At 42.7% G+C, this 15903-nt stretch overlaps 1 protein-coding gene across 1 annotated transcript in view; it reads right to left on the bottom strand.

The window, feature by feature from the left end:
- Nucleotides 1–15903, bottom strand: part of CDHR1 (cadherin related family member 1) — a 43048-nt gene that overhangs the window by 12799 nt on the left and 14346 nt on the right. The window contains exons 8-13 of the mRNA XM_066554788.1: nt 15304–15447; nt 12899–12977; nt 9990–10090; nt 8052–8255; nt 4868–5020; nt 633–797 (exon numbers count right to left, since the gene is read on the bottom strand). Coding sequence (XP_066410885.1) covers nt 633–797; nt 4868–5020; nt 8052–8255; nt 9990–10090; nt 12899–12977; nt 15304–15447 — 846 coding nt within the window. The remainder of the gene's footprint in view (nt 1–632; nt 798–4867; nt 5021–8051; nt 8256–9989; nt 10091–12898; nt 12978–15303; nt 15448–15903) is intronic.

The raw sequence follows: 15903 nt of genomic DNA, 5'->3' as shown, positions 1-15903 counted from the left end.
TCTCAGCAGTTGCATTAGAGAGAAGCAGCTGGAAATGCTCCTCCAGCACTCAGGGCCCATGTAATACCCTAACTTTCTTTGTATGAAAATGCAAGATACTGGAAAATCCATAGGCATATTTTTCCCACTGTGAGAAGATGCATACATAGGGATCTTTTTTTCCCAGTCCTAAGCACTTTCATTTTATATTCTTGCCCTCATTAACTGTTTCATGATCCTTTAGCAGCCAGGTTCCTCCCAAGAGGAGGTGACTAATAACTTCTAAGCAGCCATCTTGTTTTCTTTTTACTCATACTTAAGCAAGCAAATCCAGTAAATCCAATTCCACTTAGCCATAACTGAATCTTCCCACTGGACACTGATTTGGCTGAGGCTTTCTTAATACTCAAGGGCCATGTGATTTGTCTTAAAAGCAGATGGCTCATGTTGTTCTAAATAATATTTGTCAAAACTTTATTTTTTCCCAAAGTGGTTTTTTTGGGTTGATTCTGGAAAATAATTGGAGTTTGGTGCAGAAGTCAAATGTTGAGTAAGATTTGTTATTTGCCCTGTCCACTATTTTTAAGGTACTTGAATTGTTTCCACAGACACCCTGAAAAGAGAACACTTCTTAAGAAGTGAATGAAACTTACTGTAACAGCAACTACATTGGAGCCCCCTGGGGAGTTCTCAGGGATCCTGGCAATGTAGTAGTCAGAGGAGAACTTGGGGACATTGTCATTGGTGTCCAACAAGTGAATCACCACGTCAGCCGTCGAGCTGAATTTCTCCGGTGTGTTCACCTCTATTGCAAGAAGCTAAGAAGAGAAAAACCAGAAATCACTACAAAGCAGCTATTAGTTCTCTTAAAGAGCTTCCTCCACCATCTGTGGCACATCAGTGCATTTTAGTCTGGTTGGAGCAGATAGGTCAGAGAGCTCAGAACCAGGGAGATGATGAGCCAGGTCAGCGTGCGGCCTTGGCTTGTTTGTATGTGCTTGCTTGAGGATGGGCAGTCAAACTGTGGGGAGAGGCCTTCAAACCCTGTGCATTCATATTAGACTTCAAGTGACAGATGTGACTAGTCATAACTAACCAACACACATCCAAAAACCAGAACAGAAGTTGTCAGTCATCCCTGGGCAGCTCCTAGAACTTTGGGAAACAGAAGCACTGAATTATTTTGAATAAGCACATAAACTTGTGATCTTTTGCAGAGGAAGTTCTTCATCAAGAAAGAAGTCAGGAACAATAAACTGCACCAAACAGGGTAAAAAGATGAGGGAACCAGTTGTTTTGAAGCAGCATTACTCCCACCCCAAATGCTGGATGGTCCAGCATGTACAGTAGAATCCCATGTCCCAAAGATTGTGAAGAGTTGTACTACTGACTTCATGGCACTTCTACCCTCATTGCCTCATGCTGATTAGGACTTCATCAGATAAAATGAGGGCTTTTGAATTGCCTCACTGTCTCTGAGGAGAACAGAGCTCTCTGACATCACTCATTCTTAGAACTGCTCATCTGAAAGGACAGGCAATCACATAGAGTAAACTGAGTATTTACTGTATCTATCTGCTCCTTACTGAGCAAAATCTGCTGCATTTGGGGAGCATCAGTAGGATGCCTCAGCTGGTAGAGCAGCAAGCTCAGGTGGTCTGTGGTGGTTCTGTCAGCAAGAAAGAGCAGTTTCAACAATGGGTACTGAGACCCACTGGGACCTTCCCAGGGTCTGTATCACACAGGATCAGCACTAGGCCATCAGTCCTGGGCTCTGTGGGGGCTGAGCCCAAATGGCTAACACCAAAAACAATGGTCTAATGTTTGGTTTTCATGCTTGGGCAAAGACACAGTTAGCACAAAGCAGGAGGGCTCTGAGAAGACAGCACACCACGAATAGACTACTGAGCAGGACATGAACTGAGATCTAAGAGGCTCAGCTGAGAAATCTGGCTGCAGGGGTTTTAATTGCTAGGGGACGTGTCCCAGGAGCTCCCACAAAGAGGGAGTGCCTAAGGGAGCTTTGGCAAGAGCAGCAGGGCTGCCACAGCATCCCCTGCTCCCCTGGGAGCTGTGGAGCTGATCCTTCCTGTGCAGGGACCATGGGGAGGGTGAGTGATGCTCCCCAGCCAGTGGCACCCCCGAGTGCCTGGGGGACACCCTGGGCTCAAGGCTCTGCTCTGCCAGACTGGGACAATTCGTATCACCTCCAGGTGAAAGCAGAAGATGGGGAGCTGTTCAAGTAGACAGGGAAATGGCTATCTCAGTGTCATCTCCTAGAGCTGTGTCTGCTGTGTGGACATTTATAATGTTTGGAAATAAAGAGAAGAAATGAATCTCGAGGGATTGCTTGCAATTAATTAATGCTGCTCCAAAAGGGGAGCCTGGTCACTCCATTGCTGTGACCTCCCAAACTTTTGTGTTTGGGAGTCTCAGGTGGTGTTGCAGCAAAAGAAATTTTTGAAGGGACAGCCATGCAGACATCAGCACAAACCTCCTCATGAGAAATCTCAGTTTCTAAAGCAGTACAGAGGTAAAATCTTAGTGCTGATTGTGCACATGGAGCTATTACTAAATTATAACATCTTTGCTGCAGCAATCAGCCCATCTTAATACAACTTATGAAAGTTCAGTATTTTTACTATGTTTTCTACACTCATTTTTATTCCCTCTCCTTTAAGCAGCCACAGTCCTGCCATGTCAACATGCTGACAACATCTTCCTTCAGGGAGGAAATTTTGTCAGCTCACTTGCCTGCAGTGTCTTATGCAGACCTGTACTGTTTGTATCATGCAGAGAGAAAAAAAAGTGTAAAACTATTACTTCACAGGACTACCTATAAACAATTCATACTTAGGTGCCAGAAGAGCAAACTGACATGCAATCTTAAAAGTGGTAGGTGAATTTTTGAAATAGAGTTTGATTTTGGCAGCTGAAGACAATCAGCCTCACCTGGTCCCAGTCTGTAGATGTGAGTGTCTGCAGCATGTCCAGGCTCCTGCCAAGGCAAGATGCTGAAGGAGATAGAGGCAGGAGGTTTGCCCCCAAATCATGGCAGCCCATAACAAGGTGGGACAGCAATATCTGGCCCCTGTGGCAGAGGGACTGCAGAGATATGTGAATTACCACTGCTGCCATACTTTGGGAAACCCATTTGAGCTCTTAGCTGAAAATGAAGGAACTCCTGACTACCACCTACATTTAAGAGCCAGCACTAAATGGAAGATAGGTTTCTCTAGCAGCCTTTGCTTCAGAAAGTTTTTCAGTGCATCTCCCAGACAAATTAGCTTTAATTACTCTCTGGCATTTTACTCTTCAAAGATGAACTAGAGGAGAGGGATCATTGCTTACAGAAAAAAACCCAAAACCCTGAAGATAACCTCTCAAAGCTGTTGTGAAATCCACATTAAATAGAAATATATTTCATCCAAAATTCTAACCAGAATGACTACGCTGACAACTAAAACTGGGTAGGAAGTGATTTGAACTTTGCAGGAAAGTGAAGCCAGCAATGAGATCTTTATGAAGTATTTGCTGCCATACATTGCAACCATATCATCCATCTGCACCTTCTCCATTTGGAATCCAGAAAAAGGCTGCACTTTTTAAGCCAAGTCTTATAGTCTCCAGTAGAAAAAATTTTGGAAAGTCTTTCTCCAGTAGAAATAATTAAAAAAAAAAAAAACAAACCAAAAAAACTGCTTAAGCTATAAAAATATATATCCTTTTTCCTGGTAATTAATTCTTTTGGTGTTCATGGCAATCACATTAACTACTTTGATTTCTATTGGCATTCATGAGGAGGCCATGTGTAACTCCTTTACTGATCTTTTGGTAGTTTAACCTGAATAAATGTGTGCTTGTTATAATTAGTTTCAGTAGCACTTTATGGCCCTTTCAGAATCTTCCACTTTAATGCAGTAATGATGCCTCATATTTTTGTAGCATCTATAACCTATAAAGCTCAAAATGGCTTAGGAACATTACAAGAAGAGGCCTGAAACATACTGAAGTGAAACTTGCTGAGGACACAGAGCAAACCATACAGCAAGGGGGAGAACAAAATTGTGGAATTTTGGCTTTTGGATTGTGCAAAAAGTGCCCCTCTCTGTATGTTACAAAACTAGCATATGTTAATTCTCAGCTAGATTGTTTTGGCAGTTTTTTAAATGATTACAGGGATTGTCTATGCAGTTCTTTGCAGTCAGAACTGAAACATCTACACTCAATTTCAGAGGCAGCTGACAGAAAACCAGGCTACTTAATTATCTTGTTGATGAGCCAAAGAATCCATCAGGGAAGGTGATAATGCAAGGTTCCAGCTTTTGGATTAAACTGGTTCTTGCAGGGCTGGTTTAGAGCGTGGGTGAGCCTCAGGTCAGCCTGCAAATGGCCACATAGATAGATAGACTCTGACAAAGGCAGTGAGCAATTTTGGGGAATTATCTTCCAGTCAGCTGGGGTCTTCAGACTGCCAACATCCAAAAGCATGATCGTGAATCAAATTACTTAGCACTAAGTAGGTAAAGTTCTTGCTGCAGAGAAATTAGGATTTCATCCTGTGAATGTATCATTGTGAGTGCAGAAATAACACCCTGAGGGTTCAGTCTAGAATGATTCAGAGCCACCAACATGTACAGTTTCCAGAGAGACAAAAAAATCAACATTTTGCACTGACTGGACTAAATCAGTCCACAGATGCATCCATTAAACCTTGTGAAGGTGGTGAACCAGAGGCAGAAATGAGTTTCCTTTACATGGACTATCATGTCTCTGATAATGCATCAGACATCTCTGGGTGGATTAAGAAGCTAAATCACATCAGATACAAAAGCCATCATACTCGTACTGTACACACTGAAAAAGAGGACCTGGAAAGCAGAAGTACCTTGAAGGTTAACACCTTGAAGCTTTCATAGTCAATGGCAGCAGAATTTTCCACTATTATTGTAACCTGAGCCTCATTCAGGACAGTTTGAGGAACCACTCGGAAGATGCCACCAGGTCCAACAAGACGGAGGTTGAATTTAGCATTGGCTCCCTGTTGATAAAAGCAGATATGACATTGATTGTTTTCAATAATGTCAGGTTTCTTACAGCCTAGATTGCTCTGTTTCTTCAAACTACATGAAATGAGAACGAGCCTTCCTGCAGAGAGCCCTCTACTCTCCATCCCCTGGGCAGGAGATCACTAAGAAGCTTAGTTGTATAATACCTCCAGCCCTAGTCACAAGACAGACACAGCTTTTCTTAAAATAGATTGACAGGCTTGGTTATTCTTTCAGTCATGATGGAAAAACCCTGCAGCAGGCCTGGCTAAGAGAGGAGTCTTGTGGCAAGCAGCCTTGGGTTTTGTGCCACATACTGGGAGCTAGACAGAGATGACACCACGTGCATATTGGCAGGGAAATCCTGCCTCTTCCTGCTTCCTGCCAAGGAAAGGCAACTGAGCTGCTCCAGTAAGGACAACACAACCTCACAAACCCAGCCTCACAGAATGGTTTGGGTTGGAAGGGACATTTGACATCACCACATTTCAACTCCCTTTCCACAGGCACAGACACTTCCCTCTAGACCAGGTTGCTCAGAGCCCGATTCAGCCTGGCCTTGAACACTTCCCATGTCCAGCCTGTGTCCTAATAACTCATATGCTGTGTGAGTTGTTCTTCATGATGAAGATGCAGAATCACAAAGACAGGCAATTTCCAAACAGAGGTGGAGTATCACATTTTGCACTGATTGGATTAAGCTAGCCCAGAGATGCAAACATCAAATCTTTTTGAAGTTGATGCACTTGTGAGGAGAGAGGAGCTCCACTTGCACAGGACAAAATCTGACACACACTTGACAGCTCCAGGTGAAGTGAGAAGGCAAATCCCCTTACACAGATAAACCTTCTAGCCAGAGAGAACATGGGAAGCAGCAGTATCTAAAAGGTTATCATCACTTGTATGCAAGTAGGGAGAGTGAGCCAGAGCCAGCTGGCCAGGCTAATTCTTTTAAACCAAACTGGAGCATGTAAGAGAAAAGATGAAAGGGGGATCCTCATATTTCTGCCTTACAGGAAAGATGTGAAAAGGAACTGAGCCTACCTCACCAAACTCTCTGGCTTCACCAATTTCTCAGTGTCATGTTTACACTGTGACAAACAGCCAGATTCACTGCCTGCCTGGTGCCACGCTCTGCCTGTAGCATGAATCTTGAGATGATGAATTTCTAATAATAACTTTCAAACAGGACAACTTTACTTTCAGCTGTATCCCTGGAGAGCTTGTTATGAGCAGTTCTTGAGCAGCCCTAGCTCATGTCAAGAGAAAAAGGATTCAGCAGTATGGAAACAGAATGACCTTGGATCCAAACTCAGTGGTCTGTGTTGTTTGGTCACATAAACCCACTCCCCAACTACAAAGATGATAATGGGCTCTCTTTTGCTGGGTGGTAAAGCCAAACACACAAAGCCACAGCTGCTGGGCAATGGAAAATGGTGCTGATGGGAAGAGTGGACAGTCTGACAATACAGTCAGACAAAGTCCTACAAAGTGTGTGGCACATGGGACTGTACATGACTAGAAGGGTGGCATGGGACAGGGAGAGAACTGCCTCCCTCCAACAGTTGAGTGATTTCTGCCACTGATGTCCGTGGAACCCAGATCTGCTCAGAGCCAGCCATGCTGCTGCATGCCTCCAAGCAGACAGCCATGGGACACAGGAATGACTGAGGGAACAGCAGCACTGAGTGCTAAGCCACACTGAAGAGGTCTGGGAGAGAAATTTCTGTATCATTTTCTTGCAAGTAAGCATGGCATTTCCATCAATCTGTAGGCCTAAACCAGACCTTAACCACAGCTTCCTCCTCCTCCTCACTTTTTTCCTCCACTCCTCCAAAACAAAGAGTCTCTAGCAGCTGTGGCAGAGACAGACGCATGTTTAATTTTCTTCTCTACAGAATCATCTTGGATAGAAGGGAAAACATTGCATTCTCTGCCTTAGAAGAAAAGCCACCCATCCCCCCAGAGTGATGCCTTACACTATACTAGGAAGCTTCTTGAGAAATCTATACAGTGTATTTATCAGTGTTTTCTGCTTATTTTATAGCCTAACTTGCACCCTGAATATTTTGTCAGCCTAGATATATATTTTGTCTCTAAAGAGAAGAGATGGGTTTTGTTTCTCCCCTTCTGCAGCACCATCCCCCATGACAATAGCAGGATAGACATAGCACTGCTTTGAAAGCAGTCATTTATCTGCTCGCTGCAGAGCAGCAGGAGGGAGAGGGAAGAAGCCAGTGGGTTTGATAACATACAATACCATCAAACCAGCACAATACTGAGCACAGTTACAGAAGAGAGTTCTTTCCAATAGTAATACAGTTGTCAGATGCATCAAGCTTTCTTCTTGTCACTACCTAACCTGAGGCTAATTCAGATGGATGTCATTCATACAGTATTTAGCTTAGGGGTCCCTATGCTGCCATAGCACCTACAGGTATCACAGGTCAGTTAGACAGCAGGCTGAGATGGATGGAATCTTCTTTCCTTTTCCTTGATCTGAAAAGAGTTCGTTTGGCTAGGGCATAATTTTTAAGAGTACATAAAAATATAATTCCAGTGGGAATGATTAATCAAAGCATGCACTGCAGACCCTGACTGTAACATAAGGGCCCGAAGAAGATGCAGACAGTAATTGCACCTGAAGTTACTAAAGGGCTTGGAACATCCAAGAAAATCTTCAAAGGGAGTATGTTCACAGACAATATACTGGCAACAAATGAACACAACCAGCAGTTAGGGAAGTTCATAAGGATTGTTCAACTTCAGCTGCCACAAGACCTGGGCTGCAGGTCTAGGACCATCCTTCCCATTGGCATAACAGTACAGGACAGACTAACTGAACTCCTGGATCCAGTCTCTCTGTGGTACTGGACCCTACCACTGCTTTGTCTGTCCTAGGCTTTTAGGGAATGCAGGTGAAACAGCTGAGCTTCTAAAATTACATTTCTCCATCTGAGAGCTCTTTGTAGTCTTTAGGAAAATAGGACAGGAAAACTGAAAGTCTGCTTAGTTTCCATTTACCTGATCTGAATCATTGACCGTGATCTTCAATCCCCGTAAGATTTCACCCTCTGGGGGATGCTCGTACATGGTCAGCTCAAACCTGTTCTGGGGCCCATTTTCTCCATAGAAGGTTGGTGGGTGGTTGTTGAGGTCCACCACCCGTATGGTCACCATGGCAAAGGTGTGCTCGGAGATGTCACCTTCCTGACTGACTTCTGATGCCTGCAGCAGGCAAGAGGAAGAAAAGAATGATGAAGCAGTTTTCTCCTTCTTCAGATTCATGTTCAGGTATTCTTCCACATGTACAAAGCACTCTAACTTGTAGGAAGAGTCATAGGCTTATATTTCTCTAAAACCTGAGTCCGTTTCACACTGAAGTTTATGATGATTAGAAGATTATGGTAATAAACCAGTCCCAGTAGAGCCCCAGTTGATTCTCCCTCTAATTTTGTCATCTTAGTAATTCACTCTGGATGAAAACAGTTCTCTAAAAGCAATCCAATAGAGGCAAGGTAATTGCTTGCCTAAAGTGTTGATAGAATAGAAAAGGAAGACAATGTTTAAATTTGCTGTGGTACCACAGGCAGTTCATTGTCTCATTGCTGCAAGGACTGCAGCCTTTAAAACTGTGAGAAAAACTGTACTTGTGGCATTTAGGCAAATATCAAAAAGTGCATGTTTATTTTTTTTTTTTTGAGATTTAGTCTCCAAAATTCTGCTGTGGTGTTTAGATGAGCTTAATTTAAGGTGGATATAGTTTAGGCAGACAGGCAAACCTAGGTATTTTTCTGAACCATGAGATCAAATCTGTCTGGGTTTCATCAACCGCAACATGCAGCCTGATTCACTGGATTGAACCTGAGACATTTCTTATGCCAGGACAGAAACTGGCTGGTATTTTTGTCCCAACAGCTATATCTAACATGCCTTTTTGCTCAAAGGGCTCAAAACCAAAGGCACTTTCTCCAAAGACACTAGTCTGGCAACTGAGGTGTCTGTCACTGTATATGCTGGGTAATATAACACCTTTTTGGTTCCTCTAGCAGCTTTTGCAGCCTGCATGAGCTCTGGGTCACCACACACATAATTAGGAGATCAGAAAAGCTTGCAAGGCTTTAACCCATTCTGCATCTGGGGAGTGGTAGCAGAATGCAGTGAAGCAGAGCTGATAGAGGAAGAAATGGTGCCTGAGTTTAACTGAGCCCATGAGAATCCTTGTTCTCTCAGGCAGCTGTAGCTGTACCTGCCCTGCTTGAGCCCAGGAGCAAGCAAGTGCCCTTGGGGGTGCTACACACTGGTTCTGGCAGTGTGCAATTCCTCAAAGCAGCCTTTAAGCCACTATTGTCCTTATCACAACAATAATGTGCAGTTCCAACATGCTGGAGAAAATGGATACAGTCTTCACAATTTAATTCTGCATTTTAAACACTTTTTCTTTAGAAACTGCTTAAAATAACACAGCCTATCACATGAGTACTGGCTCATTGAGGTGTTAGCTCATCAAGGTGTGAGCGTGTGTTTGTGTGTGGCTGAAGAGTGCCTCAGGAGTGAATGCTGATATGACACTGCATGATCTGGCCCAGTCCTAATACTAATCACAGATTTGACTGTTACCTATCTCATAACATGGAGGTTTCAAGATATTAATTCCCAGTTTAGCAATAAAATCTGGAAACACAGAGAACAGGTATCTATGGACTGTAAAGGACATTGATTTTCTAGCCTCAGAGATGAAATTAGGACAAGAGGATTTTATTTGAAAGAAATAATTTGAGATACTAAATATCCCAACAATAATATCCCTACATTAGCAATTAGAGCTGCTTTATACTATCTGGCACTCTGCTCAAATATGGGAGGTAGTTTCTGAAACAGGTAAAGTCAGCTATAAATTGAACCATTTTAGACAATCATGGCATTTTAGACTAATAGTATTAAAGTGACCACAGTACCTACCTTAACTTTTAGTTCATACACTTCTTTCTTGAGGTGATTTGGGCTTTTTATCACAGAAATGGCTCCAGTTGTGTTGCTGATTTCAAATGAACCTTCACTTCCTGCAATGAAACCAAGATGCTCTGGTTACATGCCACACTTTCTTTCTTTGAACAAGCATGGGCAAATCAACTGTACACTTCATTAAGCACATCTTTGTCCATATGTGTATCCATATGTATCAGTAGATCTGAAGCCACTCTTCAAAAACAAAGCATTTCTATCACTGGTCTGAGACAAAAACACAGATGAGGGCCTAAAAGGGCTTCCTCCTCTAGGAACAGCTCAGTGGAGTTCTTCCCTTAAGGGCAATTGTCAGCATTTTCCTCTTCTCATCCTGCTTGGGCTTCCCTCAAGCCTCAGCATCCAGGCATGCAAATTTGGTATTAATTTTATTATGCTGCCTTCTTTATATGCTGGTTTAGACAAAAATAGACATTTGTCATTGTAATTAGCAAATGCTTAATTAAGTCTCTGAGAAACAAGAACATTTCTCTCACTTATATCAGCTAAGGTGAGAAGTCTGACAATCTGTCAAAAAGAAGTACAGTCACTTCCCTCAGACAGCATCTCAGGAGAAGTGTCTTCTGGTCTTAAACACTGAGTGGTCAAAAAAAAGCTTTCAGCCTGTTGCAAGGCTGCCCTGAACAAAAGGGTTTTTTGGAGTATCTGGGGTAAGCCCCAAGGTTTCTGAACTGAGGCAGAGTCTGACAGAGGCAGGACAGGGCTGCAGGCTGACTTTGCTACTGCTACACAAGTTCCATTGATCTGGAGAGAATAGCAGTTCCAGGCAGCAGCTTATTGAGAGTGCTCTGTTTGTGCTGAAGCAAATGCCAGCTTGCAGAGGGGCAGCAGTGTCAGGAACCATCTCACATCACAGCCAAGGGCAGGCTGGTGCCCAGCAAGGGCAGCCCTGATGCTGCTTCATGTACAGTATTGGCCACATCCTGTGCTTTGTGGCAGTCTACCATTGAAAGGAAAAGAGAGGAAATCCCTTTAAATGTAGGAGATCAAGGCTTCAGAAATAAAGGATGATGACCCCAAAGCCCAGCATTTTTCTTAAACTCATTTCCAATGCTGATTTTTAAACCATTTGATAGTATCCTCTTCTGCTAATACCTACAATAACTGCAACTTCATTAAAGCACTCTAGACACAACATTGAACAGATATTGACTCATAATACCCAATTATTAAGATACATTGGCCTGCAAAATACATTCTGCTTGAGAGGAAGCTTAAGTCAATAGTGGTTTCAAACCACCATACATTGTGTTATTGTCTAGTTATCCCAGGGAAACTGGTAACCTGGAGTACATGTAGCAGTATTGGTGTTCCTCCAGATGTTTAGAAGATTGGAGCATTTCCTATCATTATTCCACACTCCTGGGATAAGACAGGCTTATTAAGAACAAACAACTTCCTGTTTGCTGTAAGTGTTTTCTTGTCCTTTAACATCCCAGCCTGCAGTTATTGGAATAATGGCTTGTCAAAAATAATGCCAATGTCTGAGGTGCAGGAGTAGAAACCTGTTGCAATCTTCTGTTCTCTGTTTTTCAACTTTCTATGCACTAAAAGCATATTCCCTTCCCCTCTTTTTTCACAAAAACAAAGCCCTTTGTTAATGGGCATGAGAAAAGCTTGCTCTCCATTAAGTTATATTTTGTTCTACTTATCTGTTATCCCCTTCCATCTTCTTTCCCACTCTTTCCTAAACACTTATCATTTATTTTTATCCCAGAGAACCCTTTTGGTCCTTCTCTATTTTCTTTGGCAATCCAGTATCTTTTCTCATTAATCTTACTCCCCTTTGACATTTTCCCTGGTTCTTCTGCCTTCACTTGTTCTCCTTATTTAATTTCTCCCTTGTTTAGTATATTTTCATCCCACTTATTCTTGCTCCTCATTTTGTACCTTTCTTTTTACCTTTTCTCATTTTCTATCATTGTCTTCTGCAATTCTCTTTTCCTTGATGTTTCTACCTTTCTTTTACCTGTTTATTTCCTCACATTAAGAAGGAACCTCAGCATGGGTCTCATCCCACACCAACAAAAACTCAGCTGTATCTCTCTGTTCTGGATGCTTAGATCACTTAACACAATTGAAGCACTTACTCCATAGCGCTTCAACAACACCTCAGATTTCTCTTAGGAAGTTTTGGGATCTTTCACACCTGTGAGTTGGGGTGCCCAGTTGCTACAGAAGCCTTGTTTTGGAAGGGAGAGTGTATAAAATTCATAATCCCTGAAGTTTAGTTGCTCTAAGCTGTTGTCTTCACCAGCTAATGAATCACCAATTCACTAAGTTTCACATTCATGCTATTAAAAGATGTGTGACAGACACTCTCAGAATAGCTCATGGAAAGCATTAATCTTCTGATAACATCTGTTTTCTTCCACTTCAGTGTACAGCCAATGTCTCTTCACTGGTAAATATAATTTATTCCAAAAAATTGGAGGTTTGACCGTTTAGCCTCTTTTATCACTGTATTAATAAAAATATCCCTCCAAATGCCATGTCTGGGTCTCCCAATGAATTATCTCACCTCGCAGATTAAGTGATAGAGATACTTAGAAGAGTGAATGCATCTCCCTTTACACTTTCTGAAATGACAAGCAGCCCACTGATGCCTAACAAATCAGCAACATTAACAGCTCCAAGCACAGTTCTGTGAAGAAGATACTAAAATTCACTGAAATGAATCTTGGCTATTCTCTGCTAGACAGGGCCCTGAAGTTGTTTGAGGTATTTGACATTATTTCATGAGATTTGGTCTCAGGTTTATTAAACTCTAGCATATTCTGTTCTTATTTAATGCCAGATGGAGTTTTGAGTGCCCTTCAAATTTCGTCTAAGACAAGCCTACTCACCATTCACGATGCAGTAATGAATACTGTTAGGCTTTCCTCTGTCTCCATCAAGAGCAACAACAGTAAGGACCTCAGAGCCCTGGGGAGAAAGGGGAAATCACAGTCTGTGTGCTGAGATCAGAGCAGTGAAATTGCAACTGCACATTAATAAACTGAACTCCTGTAAGTGTTTCTGCAGTGAAGTGCTGGGGGCAGAGTGGGCACTTTTGCTTGTGCCATATGGGGAGCACAAAAAGGGCCAGTGCCCACTGCTCTGAGTGTGAAATGGCTGCAGACCCTGCATGGCCATGGGTGCCTCAGCCCTGGGGAAAATTCACAGGAATGGTTGGAAGCTGTGGCCAGGGGACACCTGCCTGGAGCCACAGATGTGGAGAGAGGATTTGGAGCAGCCAATCTGGAACCCAAATTTTAGTTTGGGGCATTACCAAGATTCCCTCTGGCTGCTTCTGTGTAGGCTTCTGTGTTCCATGGCCACATAGTGTGCTGAGACACAGGCAGATGCCAAGAAGTTATTGGGTCACTTTGGTCCTTCCTAATTAAGTTCAGACAGGCAGTAGAAGCAAACAGAGATCACAGAGCAACTTGGCCCACAGAACATCTAGGGCATAAAATTGTGATGAAAATGATGGTGATTTAACTGCCCTTAAACCTTCATGTCTGTCTTTCTGCACAAGTAACGTGGCCGTGGGCCATACGTACAGAATTTGTGTACTGAGGACCATTTGCTCATGTGACTGCTCCTATCAGCTCAGAGGGATGACGAGTGTCACATTAAAATGCTCACTCAAGTGGGAATGAGCTGTACAATTCAGGCCTCTGCACTAAAGTGTTCCTGTTTGAGGCTGCAGAACTGGGGAACATTGAAGTAACTGCCAGTGAATCACAAATGGCAAAAAGGAACATTTTCATGACAACCCTTGAGTGAATTTCAAACAAGAGCAAGGCTCTGTTAAAGCAACTGGAAATACAGAACTGTGTTTATTATCGTTTATGCTGGAAGCAGCAATAAAATCTGCCTACTGGGCAAAATGCAGTGCAGTCCCTTTGAAGGTGACAGAGTACTTGTAAATCCTGACAACTCCACCAAGGAGAAAAGAAGCAAGTTTACAAAATTAACACCAAATGCACAAACACCACTAAAATCAGCTCTTGCCTCTTTCTCTGTGGAGCTCATTCTAATGGCAAAAACCCTCACAGGGAAGGACTGATTCGTGCTTCCATCATTATATCATAATGGTGTAAGTTATGAGCTCAAGCTGGATGTAATTAACATTTATTGATTCTCATTTCCATAGTAAACACTAACTCCTGTGTGCACCTGATAGTTATTTCAAGATCTATATGTAACTATGCAGAATAAATCAATATACATAATATCATTCATTTTAAACACCTGCAAAGCACATGAGCATTACTTCTCTGCCCTGCTGAAATGTAACAGCCTCTGCAGTGAACTGCAGTATATAGCCATGCACGGGCTGCAGTGCACATTTCTGGACAGAAAGGTAAGTCACAATCTTTCCTGAAACTCAAGGGAAGGTCAGATGAACAGAATGCAATCACACGGCTAAACTGATCAACAGCCTAATGTTGAGTAATTTAATGGGTAGATACCATTTCTTGTCCTATATATGATGAAAATTTTAATTAAATCTTATGGATCAGGGTGAAAGCTGATCCATACACAATCATGTCACTATTTAGATATAGAGAAAATTCATTAGTTTGCAGCTTCAAGAACATGTGGCTGAAAATGACCGGTTCTCCTAATTATGTCCCTGCTTGACTGATAATATGGTTGAGTTTAGGCTTAAGAGGGCTTCCTGGCTCATCCTGCCTAACCAGCCATCACTGAGCAGAAAGCATCCTGCATTTTGGGGATGTCAGGGTTGCTTCTCCCCAGGGGATGTTCATGGGACAACACAGAGAGTCTGGAGTATTTGGGCATAAATTCTGTCTGGACCTTGTACAACCAACTGTTGGTAGCAGACTGATCTGAGCTAGAAAATGAAAGCACTGTGAGACCACAGAGCAAACAGACACACAAAGGCTTTTAAGCATGATGTGTTCAGGTGAGGTGACTGGCAGCCTCCTTAAGCCTTCAGCCAAGTGCCTCTGGAGGTCTGAGCTACACAAGAGCTCTTAGTCACTGTCTGGGTTTAGACCAATGTAAATGGGCAGAATCTTTTTTGACTTCAGTGGAAAAACCAGGAAGCTTTGCATGGCAAATTGGTAGTAGACATAAGGAAGAACAAGTGTGAGATTTGGTCAGCTCAGTTCACCTAGTAGTCAAATCAGAGTTTAGGTGCTGTTTCCAGTAGAGTCTGTGCTAGAAACCTTAGGGCCATCTTGAGTAAGATGGGAAAGGCTGTACTTGTTCTCCCATAGATGAAACGAGAACTTACTGCAAGCGTGTCCTCATAGACATATCCATAGTAGGGAGTCCCAATGAACATTGGAGGGGTGTCCTGAACATCCTCCACGTTGATAGTAACTGTTGTTGTGGCTGAAAAGACTTTGTTGTCTCCCCTGAGCTTCCCACCACCATCCTAGAAAAGAAGTCATTGTCAGATGCCTCTGCTGAAGCATGTCTGCAAATCAGCTGAGGCATTGCATGGACCTCATGAGCCTTCAGAAGCACAGTTCCAGGAATCTTTTCCCTCTCTGAACATATAGATTTAATCTGTGCTGCCCTAGTCCCTTCTCTTTTCCATTTGTCCTGCTCTCCCTCTGATTAGGAAGACAGCTTGCAGTGCCTCATAAGTAATTTCTTATATTAAAAGTGATTGGGCCAATATATGCAGTCATAAATGATCTTTAGAGAAGGGATAGGGAATTCAAGGGCTTTTTCAGGAAAAAAGAATACTAGAAACTGATGCAAAAGTTAGTGACCAAGGTCTACAACTTTTCATCCTACCTATAGTCTTGTCATGAACACAAGACAGTGCACAGGACAAGGTAGTGCATCTCTGGAAGGAAATAAACAGTGTACATACTCAAAGTCT

Source organism: Molothrus aeneus, chromosome 8 (assembly GCF_037042795.1).
Source record: "Molothrus aeneus isolate 106 chromosome 8, BPBGC_Maene_1.0, whole genome shotgun sequence".
Lineage (NCBI taxonomy): Eukaryota > Metazoa > Chordata > Aves > Passeriformes > Icteridae > Molothrus > Molothrus aeneus.
The sequence above is the reverse complement of the archived record's forward strand: the minus strand, read 5'-3'. Positions and strand labels throughout refer to the sequence as shown.